We start from the raw sequence: 18,659 nt of genomic DNA on the forward strand, positions 1-18,659 counted from the left end.
CATAGGCAACTAATCAATTTTATTAGAGAGAGAGAGGAGAGAGAAGAGGAAGAGAGGAGAGAGGAGGAGAAGGGAGGGACCACAAGCAGGAGGACATGTCTTTAGCATTACTGTTTTAGCTGAGTCAGTATTATTGAATTCAGTTGAGGTCACCCCCCCTTTAGCCTTCAGACACCTGAAGGGATTGGCTTGTTTCCTATATGGGTGTGTGCCCGTGTGTGAGCACGTACATAGGCGTGTGTGTCAGAGTGATGGCCACTGTCTCCATTCCATCAGAAATTCGTCAAGTGTGCAGAGCCAAGACATACAGTATTTACACACATACTGTGTGAGAGAGAGAGAGAGAGAGAGAGAGAGCTTTGATTCATTGTCCATATAGTCTATCAGGCCACACTGTGGAGCAAAAACAAATCACTTGACAAGGAGCACATAGGGTGACACACACACACATCAGCACACACATCAACACACTGTTTGTCTTTCCTTACTTAAACATCATCTCATTTCATGAAAAACTCACTTCCCCCCCTTAAAAAATTCAAAAACAAAAATATATCCTGTACTGCATACATTTACCATACTCACCAACCCTGAGGCGCGCAGAGACCATCCCATTAAACAATAGTAAAGAGTCTGTTATCCCCCCACCTTTGACCCTGTTCCTCCTTGTTAGCCAAATAGCCAACTTTGCCTGAGCAAACAGAAAGTTCAACAAAACACATTTGGCTTTCTCCTTGCTCGAATACCTGTATCCATTATGAACATCCCAACAATAAAAACCACCCCCAACCTCTCACACAGACATTCCAACAGAGACATTAAAGGCATTAACCTGGTGCACACAGAAAACATATGAATCAGTTTCTTTCATTTTACAGAAAAGACACCCCTGCCTGATTCCCGGTTCAACCCGTGCCAACCAGCTGTTAGTGGCCAGGGCTCCATGTAGAACCCTCCACTGGAGGTCCCCTGACCTCTTTGGTGCTGGGGGTTTGTAGAGCCCCCTCCATCTAAAACACACCATACCCTCCTCCCCACATCCCCTGCCACTGATGTGCCGCAGGGTAGCCTAGTGGTTAGAGCGTTGGACTAGTAACCGGAAGGTTGCGAGTTCAAACCCCCGAGCTGACAAGGTACAAATCTGTCGTTCTGCCCCTGAACAGGCAGTTAACCCACTGTTCCCAGGCCGTCATTGAAAATAAGAATTGTTCTTAACTGACTTGCCTAGTTAAATAAAGGTAAAATAAAAAAACAATTAAAAAATGTTAGGCTCCTAATGTTCCTCACCTTAACGCTGAGGTTGTAGAGGACTTTAGCTCCCACCGCCCCATACTCCCCCAGGCTCCTAATGTTCCTCACCTTAACGCTGAGGTTGTAGAGGGCTTTACCTCCCCCCCCCCCATACTCCCCCAGGCTCCTAATGTTCCTCACCTTAACGCTGAGGTTGTAGAGGGCTTTACCTCCCACCTCCCCCAGACTCCTAATGTTCCTCACCTTAACGCTGAGGTTGTAGAGGGCTTTACCTCCCCCCCCCCATACTCCCCCAGGCTCCTAATGTTCCTCACCTTAACGCTGAGGTTGTAGAGGGCTTTACCTCCCACCCCCCCCCATACTCCCCCAGGCTCGGAGTGTTAAAATCTAACAAGTCCTCCATTCCCTCTTGCCAGTCTCCAGTCTCTGCCGTCACCTGCAGTGGCGGAAACATTGGTGGCCCCTCTCCCTTTGGCCACTCAAACATCCCCTTTACCGGCTCAGACAGTGCCTCCTGGACCTCCTCCAGGAATCTCTCCAGCAGCCTAAGAGATGTTATTCCTGTTTGTTGTGCCAAGACTTCCGGGGTTTTCCACCCCTCCTCTCCCAGCAGTCCCAGGTCACCCAGCCTTTGTAAACCCCCTGCCATCAGTTGCCTCTGCAGGGTGGCCGACTGAACCGATCTCAAAGGGGTGGCTGGGTTGTGGAAGATAGGCTCCTCCCACAGCCCAGGCTCCACACCTCCTTCTCGCATGGGCCTTAGCAGCTGCCAGGCCCTCAGCAATGCAGAGTAAAAATCTGAGAGACCTGCTGTACTCAGCCTCTCCAGCTTCATGAGGAACAGCTGCCGGTCCAACCCTAATCCGCCAGCAGCGGATTAGACCCAGCCTCAGCTACCTCACCATCTCTAGCCTGACTAGACCCAGCCTCCGCTACCCCACCATCTCTAGCCTGACTAGACCCAGCCTCTGCTACACCACCATCCATAGCCTGACTATACCCAGCCTCCGCTACACCACCATCTCTAGCCTGACTAGACCAAACCTCAGCTAGCCCACCATCTCTAGCCTGACTAGACCCAGCCACCCCACCATCTCTAGACTGACTAGACACAGTCTCAGCTAGCCCACCATCTCTAGCCTGACTAGACCCAGCCTCAGCTAACCCACCATCTCTAGCCTGACTAGACCCAGTCTCAGCTACCCCACCATCTCTAGCCTGACTAGACCCAGTCTCCGCTACACCACCATCCATAGCCTGACTAGACCCAGTCTCAGCTACCCCACCATCTCTAGCCTGACTAGACCCAGCCTCAGCTAACCCACCATCTCTAGCCTGACTAGACCCAGTCTCAGCTAGCCCACCATCTCTAGCATGACTAGGCCCAGCCTAATCTACATCACCTTCCCTGGCATGACTAGGCCCAGCTTCTGCTGTCTACATCTCCTTACCCCCTGCACTTTGACCTTGATTTCCCCCACTGGCGCTTGTACCCTCACTTTGTCTACGGGCTTTATGTGGGCGCGCAAAGCTCTTATGCCCCAAATCCCCACACTCAAAACACCGTAGACTATCTGTGCTGGCAAACCCTGCATAGAGCCCCTCCCCATGCCTCACTTTAAAATGCACATTTAGTTGTTGCTCATTGTTGTTCAGAAACATAAACACTTGCCTCCGGAACGAAACAACGTGCTTAACGGCATCTGCCTGAAAGCCTGCTGACAGTACACGAAAACCAAAATGACTCAGCTCTTTCCTGATTTGGTCATCCGTAATAAACGGAGTCAAATTTGCAACTACCACTCTTGTCGAAGGGGTAGAGAGAGATGAAATTGACACCAACACATCCCTTACAAATATTCCGCTAGCAATTAGCCTACCAACCAATTTAGCCCTTTTCATGAACACAACCACAGCTTTGTTCATTCTAGCAGAATGTATAAATTCAGCTCCTACCGGTTCACCGACCGCGAGCAGAACCTCCTCCACCTTAACTCCATTCTCAGGAACACACCTGAATCCACAGCGTCATCTCCGCGCTAGGCTGAGAAGCCATCGCACACACCCCACCTTCCAAACCCCAGGAAAGTTACTCTGCCCTCTTCCACCCTAACTTTGTAAAAACTGTGGATACTGCTAAAACAAATATTGCAGGGAGGGAGGGAGGGGGAGGGAGAGAGAGAGAGATTTGATTCAGTGTCCATATTCTCTCTATCAGGCCACACTGTGGAGCAAAGACAAATCACTTTTGACAAGGAGCACATTGGGTGACACACACACACATCCGCACACACATCAACACACTGGGTGACTAAACTGGATGACAAAAGCCAATTCCAATTCATACTGTCATGGTTCCACACACTACAGACGCCAAACACATGATGCCTGAATATGTGTGTGTTTGCGTGCACCAGGAAACCCACTGAGATTGCCTACATTGTGTTTGGCACATCTTCCAAGTTGACACACATGCGCACACACACACACAAACACACACAGGTTTGTCCTCTAACAGCAGAGCAGGTTAAGTGGCAGAGATAGGCCTCGCATGACTAATCATACTCTCCCCCCAGCCCCAGTACAACCCTTTGTATGTGCGTGTGTGTGTGTGTGCTTTACAGTGACTTAATGGCTATTGTGCTACTGATGATGTGGTAGATGTACATGTTGTACAGTAGTTGTTGTCTGAATCTGACTGAATTATTCAATGCCTCCTCAGAGAGAACCAAGGTATTTTTAGACACACACACAGTCACACACAGTCACACACACTCAGACTGAGAGACTTGAGGAGAGAGAAAGGGAGAGGTATATGTGAGGGAGCAATACAGAGAGGGAAATAACTGGCCACATGCCTAGAGAGCGAAGGAAAGAAGGACGGACAGCTTAAAGACAGGAGAGATGGACTCAGATACACACTGAGAAGATGAAGACAGGTATTCAAAAGGAATCCAAGTGGAATTGCTTCTGTATCATTTTCCTTGTCAGCATCCATGAAGCGCTTTTGGGACAACAGGAATGTGGATTTGAAGAAGTGACAGCTGGATGTGACCTGCCCTCCGGCAGCATCAGGGGGTGTGGTGATAGGAGGGAACAGTGGTGATAGGAATGCAGAAGTTAGTGATGGACGGTAGGGAGCAGTGTGGGTAGTAGAGTGTAGAGTCATAGTAGGAGCTGGCTCCCAGTAGGAGCTGGGGGATGGATTGTTGCCCTGTATTAGTGTCAGACCTGCCAGTTCTCTGCAGTAGAATAGATGGGATAGTAACCTTGGTCAAGGCGGAACAGCCCTACTCTATGTGTCATGGCCGTTACCAGGGTAAGTGGGATATGTACAGCTCTTAACCAGACCTGCGTCAAACATTTACATGTAATACTTTCAAATACCTCCGGAGTGCTTGAATTAGCTAGCTTGACCATACAGGGTGGGTGGGGTTTTCATTTTGGGGACTGCAAGATCTATAAAAGTAAACGACAGGCCTACTGTAAATAATAGGTTCAATGTTGCCCTATCTTCCTTTACCTATGGTAGTGGTAATGAACTGTGTTGGTTTTTAACTGATCTCTCCCAGTTGTGTTCTATTAACAAACCTTACTGTACTGGCAGTATCTTTGTCAGGCTGAGCCTCTGCATTGATCAAAGCACCTCATCACCCTGGCTGTTCAAATATAAAAAGGCTTGCTGGGTTTAGACTGACTGACCGACTGACTGAACTCTCTCTCTCTACTTTTCCTCAAATGCTCTCTCTCTCTCCCTCTCACTCGCTCTCTCTGTGAAATGACAGTCAGTCTTGGTGTAGAGTCAAATGATCTGACAACCTTGACTGGCTGAATACAGACTTATTTTTCACTCTGTTTTCAGCTGTGAAATAACTGTCATCTCACAGTGTTCAACCCTCCTCCGTTTCTCCCATAACTTCTATTGATCTCCTGCACTTTATTTTCCATTTCTTCATCTGTTATTTACACTGGACAAAAATATAAATTCAACATGTAAAGTGTTGGTCACATGTTTCATGAGCTGAAATAAAAGATCCCAGAAATGTTTCATATGCACAATAATCACAGGTGCACCTTGTCCTGGGGACAATAAAAGGCCACTCTAAAATGTGCAATTTTGTCACACAACACAATGCCACAGATGTCTCAAGAATGCTAATTGCAGGAATGTCCACCAGAGCTGTTGCCAGATAAATTAAAGTTAATTTCTCTACCATAAGCCGCCACAGTCGTTTTGGAGATTTTTTGTTAATTGTAATTTTTTTACTTGTTCTTCCCGTTCTCTCCCTTTCCCTCTCTTTGCATATCTCCCTCCTCTTATTCTCTCCTGAACTCCTGAACTTACTAACCACACTTTTCCAAGTTTTTACTTTTCACACAATAATTTGCAGTGACGGATAGAGAAACACCTGGGGTTCACATGGTCTATCTGTTGTCATAGTAACTGTAAAAAGATTACCAGACACACAGCCAGATAGGCTAAAACTGTACATGTACGTACGTGTTTAAAATAATACAGATCCTGCTTTTTGTTCTTTCCTTTTGTACATTCTCTTTGTACTTTCTTTTGTCCCGTGTCCCTTCCCTTACCCCTCCCCTCTCTGACCGTCTCTAACTTTATCCTATTACAACCTAAATTATTCTGATTCTAAAGTTAATTCTAAAGACTAAAGGTACAGTGGGTTTCTATCTGTAAGGATAAGCGCACTCTCTTTTCTCCCTCTCTTTTTTCCCTCTCTTTTCTCCCTCTCTTTTTTCACGCTCTCCTCTGTAAGGAAATTGGCCAGTCTTAAGTGAGGCCACTGTGTCTAAAACACGTTAAAGACAAAAAGAAAGTGAGAAAATGAAGGATGATTGTATCATGTTCTCATTACAGTGTGTCTCTTTGGAGGCTATCTGTAGCAGATAGAGAAGAAACGAGAGGAGAGGTTTGGGTTCATACTGATCTATGACCCACGTATACATGACCATATCTATTCTGCTTAGAAATAGTGAGTGTATCAACCCCTTTGGTAAGGGATCCTACTGAGTGTACTATCCCCTTTGGTAAGGGATCCTACTGAGTGTACTATCCCAACTTCTTAGGGGACCTACAGTAGTGGGTAGGGGGTAGGAGTGTGATCTGGGCCTGGGGTAAGCGTTGGGTGGGTGTTGGCTATGTTCCTCAGAGTGTGTGTGTGTGTGTGTGTGTGTGTGTGTGTGTGTGTGTGTGTGTGTGTGTTTGTGTGTGTGCTACGTGAGGTCAGGTGTGTGCCAGAGGCGAGTGTGTTTAAGCAGGTGCCGTTTAGCTGGGCTTGTTGTGTGAACTGGAGGTCAGCAAGGTGATTCAGCCAGCTGGCCATGTTACTGGCTTACTGGAGAGTGAGGAAGCAGAACATATCTGGCTAACATAGAAACTGAGGATGTAAAGCGGTGTGGAGGGTGGTGTGTGTGAGGGGTACGTGTGTGTGTGTTAATGGAGGTGAAGCGGCTTGCGCCCTTCAAACAAGGACAGAACAGCTCTTGCATCCTGCCTAGAGAGAAGCAGGGCTACGTGGGCACACACACACACACACACACACATTCCACAGTACGTGTTATTTAGAATACAGTTCATGTTGAGGAGCACATTTGAATTTCCTGTCTTTTTCAGTTATTTGCTTAGCTTTCACAGAAAACTGAATTTTAATAATGTGTGTATGTATTATGCTGTCTGTTTCTGCTTGCCAGCCACAGATGCACAATCTTAAGTCTGAACAGAACCACCTTCCAACCAAATCCCTCTTAACGCCATCTGTTTTAGCGAATGCCAGGAGAACGCTACCTGCCCCAATGCATAGTGCAAACTGTAAAGTTTAGTGGAGGAACAATAATGGTCTGGGGCTGTTTTTCATAGTTCGGACTAGGCCCCTTAGTTCCAGTGAAGGGAAATATTAACGCTACAGCAGACCATGACATTCTAGACGATTCTGTGCATCCAAATTTGTGGCAACAGTTTGAGGAAGGCCCTTTCCTGTTCCAGCATGACAATGCCCATGTGCACAAAGCAAGGTCCATACAGAAATCGTTTCTCGAGATCTGTGTGGAAGAACTTCACTGGCTTCCACAAAGCCCTGAACTCAACCCCATCGAACACCTTTGGGATTCATTGAAACACTGACTGTGAGACAGCCCTAATTGCCAAATATCAGAGCCCAACCTCACTAATGCTCATGGCTGAATGGAAGCATGTTCCAACATCTAGTGGAAAGCCTTCGCAGAAGAGTGGAGGCTGTTATAGCAGCAAAGGGGGGACCTACTCCATATTAATGCCTATGATTTTGGAACGGGATTTTCGACAAGTAGGTGTGCACATACTTTTGATCATGTAGTGTGTGTGTGTGTGTATGTATATATATATATATATATATATATATATATATATATATATATATATATATATACATACATACATACATACATACATACATACATACATACATACATACATACATACATACATACATACATACATACATACATACATACATACATACATACATACATACATACATACATACATACATACATATATATACATATCAGTACCAGTCAAGTTTGGACACCTACTCATTCAAGGGTTTTTCTATATTTTTACTATTTTCTGCATTGTTGAATAATAGTAAAGACATCAAAACTATGACATAACACATATGGAATCGTGTAGTAAACAAAAAAGTGTTAAACAAATCAAAATATGTTTTAGATTCTTCAAAGTAGCCACCCTTTGACTTGATGACAGCTTTGCACACGCTTAGCATTCTCTCAACCAGCTTCACCTGGAATGCTTTTCCAACAGTCTTCAAGGAGTTCCCACATATGCTGAGCACTTGTTGGTTGCTTTTCCTGCTATTCCTTCACTCTGCGGTCCAACTCATCTCAATTGGGTTGAGGTCGGGCGATTGTGGAGGCCAGGTCATCTGATGCAGCACTCCATCACTCTCCTTCTTGGTCAAATAGCCCTTACACAGCCTGGAGGTGTGTTGGGTCATTGTCCTGTTGAAAATCAAATGATAGTCCCACTAAGCGCAAACCAGATGGGATGTTGTATCGCTAAAGATTGCTATGGTAGCCATGGTGGTTAAGTGTACCTTGAATGCTAAGTAAATCACAGATAGTGTCACTAGCAAAACACCGCACACCATCACACCTCCTCCTCCATGCTTCACGGTGGGAACTACACATTCAGAGATCATCCGTTCACCTACTCTGCTTCTCACAAAGACACTGCGGTCAAATTTGGACTAATCAAACCAAAAGACAGATTCCCACTGGCCTAATGTCCATTGCTTGGGTTTCTTGGCTCAAGCAAGTGTCTTCTTATTGGTGTCCTTTAGTAGTGGTTTCCTTGCAGAAATTCGACCATGAAGGCCTGATTTACACAGTCTCCTCTGAACAGTTGATATTGAGATTTCTATTTTACTTGAATGCTGTGAAGCATTTATTTGGGCTGCAATTTCTGAGGCTGATAACTCTAATGAACTTATCCTCTGCAGCAGAGGTAACTCTGGGTTTTCCTTTCCTGTGGCGGTCCTCATGAGAGACAGTTTCATCATAGATCTTGATGGTTTTTGCAACTGCACTTGAAGAAACTTTTAAAGTTCTTGAAATGTTCCATATTGACTGACCTTCATGTCTTAAAGTCATGATGAACTGTCATTTCTCTTTGCTTATTTGAGCTGTTCTTGCCATAGTATGGACTTGGTCTTTTACCAAACAGGGCTATCTTCTGTATACCCCCCTACCTTGTCACAACACAACTGATTGGCTCAAATGCATTAAGAAGGAAAGAAATTCCACAAATTAACAAGGCACACCTGTTAATTGAAATGCATTCCAGGTGACTACCTCGTGACGCTGGTTGAGAGAATGCCAAGAGTGTGCAAAGCCGTCATCAAGGCAAAGGGTGGCTGTTTTGAAGAATCTCAAATATATGTTGATTGAATTATTATATATATAATAACTAAATATTTCCTTATTTTTAAAGAATCTCTGAGATAGGACAAACAAGCTTCCTTTAGAATTTTTTTGGGGGGACTATTTGTTGTTCCATGTAGTGAATGTTATTAAAATTCTTGAATTGTTAAACCCTTCGGCTTAGACAGGGCTTAGGCTCTTATGGGTTAAGGATCATATCACCTCCACCTTACCCAACAACATTGACACACTACAATTTGGATACCACCCCAATAGATCCATGGATTATCCACAATCACACTGCCCTATCCCATCAGAACAAGAGGAATACCTATATAAGAATGCTGTTCATCGACTACAGCTCAGCCTTCAACACCATAGTGTCCTCCAAGCTCATCACTAAGCGCGAGCCCTGGATCTGAACCCCTGCCTGGGTCCTGGACTTCCTGACCGGCCGACCCCAGGTGGTGAATGTAGGGAACACCTCTGCTACGCTGATCCTCAACACAGGGTCCCCACAAGGGTGCGTGCTCAGCCTCCTCATGTACTCTCTGTTCACCCATGACTGCGCTGCCACACATATCTCCAACTCAATCATCATGTTTGCTGACGACACAACAGTAGTAGGCCTGATTGCCAACAATAAGACAGCCTACAGGGAGGAGGTGAGAGTCCTGGCGGAATGGTGTCAGGAAAATAATCTCTCCCTCATCGTCAACAAAACTAAGGAGCAGATTGTGGACTTCTGGATTCTGCAGAGACAGCATGCCCCCATCCACATCGACTAGGGCGCAGTGGAGAGGGTGAAAAACTTCAAGTTCAAAAGCGTGCATATCACTGACAACCTGAAATAGTCCATCCACACAGATGGTATGGTAAAGAAGACTCAGGAGGCTAAAGAAATCCAGCTTGGCCCCTAAACCCTCACAAACTTCTCTACTTTAATATTTATATTTTTGACTACTTTTACTCCACTACATTCCTAAAGAAAAGATGTGCTTTTTACTACCATACACCCAAAAGTACTAGTTACGAATGCTCAGGCAGGACAGCAATGTGGTCCAACTCACACACTTATAACGAGTTGTCCTCCCTTCTGCCTCTGATCTGGCAGAATCAATAAATACAACTGTTGCATTTGTAAATGATGTCTGAGTGTTGGAGTATGGCCCTGTCTGTCCTTAATGTAAGGACTTTGATGCATTTACTTTTACATGAGACTGTTTACTAAGATAGTATTTCACTGGGTGACTTTCACTTGAGTCATTTTCTATTAAGGTATCTTTACATTTACTCAAGTATGACGATTGAGTACTTTTTCCACCACTGCTGCCGTCCAGTACCCAGCCCTGTATAATAAGTTCTGACTTATCTTTGACCTTCTCCCCCACCCTCAACCACTACAACCTAACTTCTCCCGTTAACCCACATCACACTGTCACTGTATGACCGTAGGGCAGAGGGTGGAAGGGGGTGAAGAGAGAAGGAGGAAGACATACAGACAGTGTTCTAGTAGATGCCTGTCTCCCCTATCGACTGTCTGTCTGTTAGTATAGGCATCTCATCCTATCCCTGCTCAGCCTAGTCCTCTGCTTCTTAACTCCTCTTCCTGACCTGTGGGTTACAGCCAATCCAGTTCCAGCAGCTTCTCTGGCTGACTGTCTGACTGTCTGAGTGGTTACGTTGCTAAACAGAGCGTTTTGGGGCTATGACTGGTTGGATATGAGAGCAGCGGGGCATGGGTTCTAGATCAGTGCCCGGTATTTGTTGTATTCCGTATTCTGATTATATACATGCGTGTGAGTTTTTGCCATGTGAAAGAGGGGAGAGGAGGGGAAAGGGGAAGTCTATGCATTTGTAATGAGAGTCAGGCCAGTGGGCATGTATCCATTAACTACTTATGGAGACGACAACACTATTAGAGAGAGAGTAGAGGAGAGGGATAGAGAGTAGAGGAGAGGGATAGAGAGTAGAGGAGAGGGATAGAGAGTAGAGGAGAGGGATAGAGAGTAGAGGAGATGGATAGAGAGTGGGAGTGGAGAGAGAGAGGGATAGAGAGTGGAGAGAGGTGGATAGAGAGTGGGAGTGGAGAGAGAGGAATAGAGAGTGGGAGTGGAGAGAGGTGGATAGAGAGTGGGAGTGGAGATAGGTGGATAGAGAGTGGGAGTGGAGAGAGGTGGATAGAGAGTGGGAGTGGAGAGAGAGGAATAGAGAGTGGGAGTGGAGACAGAGGAATAGAGAGTGGGAGTGTAGAGAGAGGAATAGAGGGTGGGAGTGGAGAGAGAGTGGGATTGGAGAGAGAGGAATAGAGAGTGGGAGTGGAGAGAGAGTGGGAGTGGAGAGAGAGGAATAGAGAGAGGGGGATAGAGAGGTGGAAAGATTGATGCAGAGTGAAGGAGAGAAGGTTTGAAAGGGGTATAGAGAATGATGGAGGGGCGTAGACTGGAATCAGGAAAAGAATGACAAGAGGGGTAATGGGGATATGAGTGGAGAAACGGTCAAGAGGGGGATAGAGAGAGATGGATAGAGTGATAGAGAAGAGTGGAGATGATGGAGCTTGGAGTGTGGAGACAGAGAGAGGTTTGTTTGCTATTTCTGTGATTTGGCGTTGAGAAACTTGTGGTGGAGAAAAGCTGTCACTGACTCAGACAGACAGACTGACAGACAGGGTGGAGGGAATGTCAAGAAACAAAATGTAATTAACTCACAAGATAGTCTGACAACACACACACACAATTAAGAACTCTAGTAGGGTAGCAGTATGTAAATGCACTCAAGCAGTGACAGGGCCCAAGCAAGGCCACACACACACTGACAGTGTATTGCTTTGTTTTACAGAGACAAGAGAGGACCGCACAAAGAGACTGTTCAGACACTACACTGTGGGATCCTATGACAACCTCTCCTCATACAGGTAAGACACACACACACACACACACTATGTGGTGTGATGCTGCTGTCATCTAGGGGTGAGACAGTGTCAGTGCATTCTGCTTGCATGAGTCCCACTCTCAACCCAGGCCTCATATAAAACTTGGATTATTGAAACATTCCCTTTGTGTGTGGGTGAGTGTCTCTCTCCCTCTCGTCCTTTGTCCCCCCCTCTCTGAATTGTACTGCCTGTGACATCAATCAGTAATAAAGGAGAGTGTGAGCGCTCACTCTCTTGTAAATCAGATGTGCAGGCTGGGAGTGAGGACAGCAGAACACTATAGGACTGTGTTCTGATGTAAATTCACTCTAAATGTCAGAGTTAGCTTGTTGAGAGAGAGAGAGAGAGAGAGAGAGAGAGAGAGAGAGAGAGAGAGAGAGAGAGAGAGAGAGAGAGAGAGAGAGAGAGAGAGAGAGAGAGAGAGAGAGAGAGAGAGAGAGAGAGAGAGAGAGAGAGAGAGAGAGAGAGAGAGAGAGAGAGAGAGAGAGAGAGAGAGAGAGAGAGAGAGAGAGAGAGAGAGAGAGAGAGAGAGAGAGAGAGAGAGAGAGAGAGAGAGAGAGAGAGAGAGAGAGAGAGAGAGAGAGAGAGAGAGAGAGAGAGAGAGAGAGAGAGAGAGAGAGAGAGAGAGAGGCTAGTTTATGGATCATGTCACCTCCACCTTACCCTGCCTAGACCCACTACAATTAGCATACCGCCCCAATATGACTCACTACGTACAATGGGTACAGAGTGAATCATGAAGAGTGTGTGAGAGCTAAGGCAGCAGAGGTGGCTCTGAATTGGGTAGAATGTCAAAGCTCTTGAATGGAAGTCTTTAGCATTATACTGTGAATGGCTACTTTATGGAACATTATTACGCGTCAGACTGTAATTACATTATGGAACATGATTGTTCTACATTGGATGCTAATATGAATGTAAGGAATATTTTTTAAATACCTGAGTAGTACTGTATCTAAACAGGAGTTCATAGAATAGAATTGTGAATGCAACATTAGCGCGATTCAGAGCATGATTGGTTGAACAGAAACAAAGCTATTCTGTAGCTATGAAGGGGAAAAGTTTAGAGCTGGTTGGATATACAGGATGTAGGCTAAGAGGAGGGGGAGGAGAGAAATATGTTGAACTGTATTTGTAAAACCCCTATATACACACACATATACACACAAACACATACACACACACAATACAGTACCAGTCAAAGGTATGGACACATCTACTCAATCAAGGGTTTTTATTTATTTTTACTATGTTCTACGTTGTATAATAATAGTGAAAACATCAAAACTATGAAATAACACGTATGGAATCATGTAGTAACCAAAAAAGTGTTAAAACAAAGTATATTTTAGAAAAGTATATTTTAGATTCTTCAAAGTAGCCTCCCTTTGCCTTGATGACAGCTTTGCACACTGTATATTAAGCAAGTCCTCTAGTTAAATTGTATCTCTGAAACCTCTGCTCCCTGACACAGGAAGGTTTTTCAGGGGTCTCCATGCCCCGTCAGCAAGGGCTCTGTCTACCCGGGGTAAGTGGCTGGGCAGTTGGCGTAACTAACAGCTAACACACGACTGAACTCCAGGTCTCCCATGCCAGTGTGTCTAGTGTTCAATTCACTAACTGTATGGGCTGTCTGGTGTCAGCAGTGGGATCTGACGGTCAGTCAACAGAATATTGGTGTTGCTGAGATTGGGACATGATGGTGCTTTTACTGTGTGGTAACAGAGTGCTAGAATGTCGCTGGGAATAGATGTTGTTGTGTTTAAACATTGAATTGTGTGGTGTGAATTGACACACACACACACACACACTCGTGACAACACTCATTAGTAATGAGATTTTTATACACCATGCAAAAGTAAACACAACATGCAACAATTTTAAAGATTTTACTGCACCCTCGTCGCCACCCCCTCCTTCCCTATTTCTCGTTGTCCATCTCCATCTTCTCCCATCCTTTTCTCTACCATCCCTGGCTCTCTGCTCTCTCCTTCATTCCCTCCTGTCTCTTCTCTCAGAGACTCTTACCTGCTGTCCCTCTCCTCTCTGCTCTCCAGTGATTACATCATAGAGGAGAAGAATGCTATGCTGCAGAAGAAAGAAAACGAAGGATTCGGCTTCGTCCTACGGGGAGCCAAAGGTAAACAAACATGTCAGAAAGGGCAGTAGTTGATAGAGTTTGGTATAAGGGTTTTGGCATGGATGGTAGTCGGGGCACAACTGGGGGCTGACCCTGCCCCCTCCCCCATAACAGCAGGGTCAGCCTCTAGTTGTCAACTGTGTCTGCGCTGAGCCTGCTGGCAGGGCAAACCCCGGCTATAAGCCAACCATTGTGAAGGAAGCCTGGAGGGTGCAGTTGATGGATAGGCCAGCAACCCAGTCGTAGACCAAAGTTGACCTGGCCCGCCATTGTGCAGCGTGTCTAGCGGGTGACTCGCTGTGGCAGTTTAATGGCTTCTCAACTACTGCCTGTTTGTCAGCCAGAAGTACAAAGGCGTGAAGATGGATGCTGTTTAAATACTTTGACGGTGGTTGATGAAGCAATTGGATTCAGGTGAGTGAGGCGGGCTTGTGGCTAATAAAGATTGGATGCAGGTGAGCAACTTGGCATAGTCACGGTTCAATGTCCATATGTGGAGTTCCTTGCCGATCGTGTACTTTCCAGTGCGGGTGTCTGGGCCCACATATGGAGTACCTGCTCCAGGGCTGCATTCCAATATGAATTTCCGTGCCCATCAGCCTGGAGTGACAAACACAATTTTCACAAAACTCAACTGTATACCTTCTTACTAAAGCAGGCTGTCCGAATCACCATCACGGCTGCGTCAAAATCCCTGCTACTATCTTCTAGGGTTGTAACATTCACCGATTCCCATTTGGTACACAGTAAGTTCTCCAGTGTTAAATCAACACTGATAAGCTGAGCTTCACTGTGCATGTAGAGAACTTGATAAGGAAGCTCAAGCTGAAAATAGGATTTTATTACCGGCATAAGGCTTGTTTTTCTTTTGAGGCCAGGAAGGAGCTGGTACGAGTTACATTACTGTCGGTTTCAGATTTTAGTGATGTTATATATATATATATATATATATATATATATATATATATATATATATATATATATATATGCAGGCCTCAGCCTGAATCAACTACCCTGAGAGCACTTGATTCAGTGTATCATGCAGCCCTCAGGTTCATTACAAATCAGAAACGTCTAACACATCATTGTGATCTCTACAGCGCTGTTGGCTGGTCGTCATTGACCTTGCGTAGGCTTAAACACTGGTAAACACTGATTTATAAGGCCATATTGGGTCAAATGCCATTTTATCTCTGTTCTTCTATAGTCAGGTCAGTAAATAAATATCAATTACGGTCCCATTCTCATTTGCTCCTAACAGTACCAAAAATGATAACAGTTCATGGTAGAAATAGTTTTAGTTACTTAGCACCGTGGTCCAGGAATTCTCTCCTGAACATTTTAAAATTTGATGATCTAGTTTTGTTGGTGGAGTTTAAACACTTGATGGATGTATATATCATAGAAGAGTGTAATTGTCTTTAGGACTGCTGTTTTTAGTCAAGACGTTTGTGTTTTTAATGTACAATGTAATTGTTGTACTGTATGTGTGTTTATAGTTTTGTTTAATGTTGTGTTAGTGTGTGTAAGTTGTTTTGTCTGAAACGTTGTTCCCCCTGCTGCTATTGGACCAGGTCTCTCTTGGAAAAGAGATGTTATCTCAATGAGAAAAAACCTGTATAAATAAAGGTAAAATAAATAAAAAAACACTGTGTTACATTTAACACTGGCCCAGTGTCTATACGGGTCCACACACTTTTCAGTGTTAAATTATCAGAGTTACCACCTGTGACTGTATTTGTTAGGGACAGAAACATTCATCCATTATTGCTTTCATCTATTTCCAGTTCTGTGTCCTTCACCAAGTGAGATCCCAAGTGAATATGTCATCATTAAACTGTAATTCTTCAACACAATACGTATTTCATAAGGCCTTGTTTTGAGTGCCTAGCTTTACCTAGTGATTGAGGAAACAACGTTTTCTGAACTTTGAAGCTTTCCAGCCAATTGTGTTGAAAATGGGTTCATTACACTGTGCTTCATTATCTGTTCACAATGCACATTAGGTACATCTGCTGGTCAGCAATAAATAGTAACGTGATTAACAGAGGATTTTTTTTCTCCACTGATTTTATCAAAGCTTCATGGCCAGCAGTAAGTCGTTTGCTTTAATAGACTACAATCAGTTGGATTACCAGGTTTGCATCTTACATCATGCTTTTCCTTTTTCACCTTCAAGTTTGCTCTCAAAAACAGAATATATGCCATTATTTAAGAAAGAAGCTAATACTACACTGAACAACAATATAAATGCAACATGCAACAATTTCTATTTTTTTACTGAGTTACAGTTGATATAAGGAAATCAGTCATTTGAAATAAATTCATTAAGCCCTGATCTATGGATTTCACATGACTATAGATATGCAACTGTTGGTCACAGATACCTTAATAAAATATGTAGAGCCGTAGATCAGAAAACCAGTCAGTATCTGCTGTGACCACAATTTGCCTCGTGCAGCAAGACACATCTCCTTCACATAGAGTTGATCAGGTTGTTGATTGTGGTCTGTGGAATGTTGTCCCACTCCTCTTCGATGGCTCTGCGAAGTTGTTGGATATTGGCAGGAACTGGAACACGCTGTCGTACACTTCAATCCAGAGCATCCTGAACTTGCTCAATGGGTGACATTTCTGGTGAGTGTGCCGACCATAAACAAACTGCAGGCCTTCTGACATGGGGTAGTTAGTGCATTATCATGCTGAAACAGTTGATGGCGGAAGATAAATGGCACAACAATGGGCCTCAGGATCTCGTCATGGTATCTCTGTTCATTCAAATTGCCTTCAATAAATCCAATTGTGTTCATTGTCTGTAGCTTATGCATGATCATACCATAACCACACAGCCACCAGAGGGCACTCAGTTCCTAATCTTGACATCAGAAAACCGCTCGCCCACATGATGCCAAACATGTTGTCAGCGGTTGTGAGGCTGGTTGGACGTAATGGCAAATTCTTGGCGGCAGCTTATGGTAAATTCTCTGGCAGCAGTTCTGGTGGACATTCCTGCAGTCAGCATGCCAATTACATGCTCACTCAAAACTTGAGATATCTGTGGCATTATATTGTGTGAAAAAAAATCCACATTTTAGAATGGCCTTTTATTGTTCCCAGCACAAGGTGCACCTGTGTAATGGAGAAGGAACGGATAAATGCTCGCTAACAGGGATGTAAGCAAATATGTACCCAAAATATGAAAGAAATAAGCTTTTTTTTGCGTATGAAACATGGGAGCAACATGTTGCATTTCTAGTGTTGTTACGGTATCTACAGTATCCCGTAGAGTTTTGTTCAGTTCAAATAAAACAACTTATTTGAAGAACAGTGCAGAAAGTGTGGTTTCACATTTAAAAAATGGTGTGCTTTCAATGGGATTCCACCTTATTATCACATCACTGAATGTTCCATGTTTCCCTACTCTGCCTGCTAAACTATTGATCAGGTGAAATTACATGTACAAAATCCTAATTATATTTATAAGCATGGTATCCAGTAGAGGTTGGTGTTTGAAAGCAGCTTAATCAAAGAAAGCACCGGAACCACAGCAAAATCAGTGAGATCTCGCATTTAGCAACACACGGTTTGAAAAAGCGCTTGATCAAGCTAAGCTTCCGACGTCACTGATAATGACGTACCTCTGTTAAAGTGATACAGGCATCAGCACACTGTTTCAAAGTTAGCTGCTGTAAAACATAACATCACTAGTTTTATCCTATTACAGTGGCCTGAAACTCATGGTTTACAGGAAACATCAGGCTTGCAAAGTGATGTGTAATTCCTATTGGATTCCAGCCAGAGTGGGGATATTCAACATTGTAAAAAAGTTATTGTCACCAGCAACTTGCATTCAAATTGACTGTTGGGTTGGGTAGACTATGAGACTACATAAAGCATTTAAACTATTTCAGTAACGGGTGCAATAAATAAATTCAAGTAACAAATTGTATTAGTTTAGAAAAGTGTATATTACTTATATTTTAGTAGAATAAGATGAATAACTGAATCAATGTTCATGAAAAAACATATAACATGTAATGAAACAAACAATTCTAAATATTAACCTGCAGTAGAGCATTCTGGGAAATGTGACAATGATGGGCATGGTTTGGGTTTATCACTGGTTATTAACACCAACACTGGGGTTCTGTTACACCAGTGATTAAGGAGTTAATTTAACACCTGAATCAACACTAGAAATGTGACACTGAAAAATCAACACTGGCCAACTTGCTGTGTAGTTTTTATTTTAACTTTCAGTGAAGATGTTTGGGTAATGTTGATTATTTCACAACGAATACAGCAATCACTTTCATGTTCAAAACCATTTTCATACAGGGGTGAAATCCAAAGTTGTGCTAAACATTCATTGGCTATTCATGTCGTAGCTCATTTTTACAA

At 44.0% G+C, this 18,659-nt stretch overlaps 1 protein-coding gene across 1 annotated transcript in view; it reads left to right on the forward strand.

Annotated features, from left to right (window-relative positions):
- Positions 1–18,659, forward strand: part of LOC110521950 (SH3 and multiple ankyrin repeat domains protein 3) — a 78,374-nt gene that overhangs the window by 36,626 nt on the left and 23,089 nt on the right. Inside the window, exons 3-4 of the mRNA XM_036976586.1 lie at positions 12,025–12,100; positions 14,176–14,258. Coding sequence (XP_036832481.1) covers positions 12,025–12,100; positions 14,176–14,258 — 159 coding nt within the window. The remainder of the gene's footprint in view (positions 1–12,024; positions 12,101–14,175; positions 14,259–18,659) is intronic.

Source organism: Oncorhynchus mykiss, chromosome 1 (genome assembly GCF_013265735.2).
Source record: "Oncorhynchus mykiss isolate Arlee chromosome 1, USDA_OmykA_1.1, whole genome shotgun sequence".
Classification (NCBI taxonomy): Eukaryota; Metazoa; Chordata; class Actinopteri; order Salmoniformes; family Salmonidae; genus Oncorhynchus; species Oncorhynchus mykiss.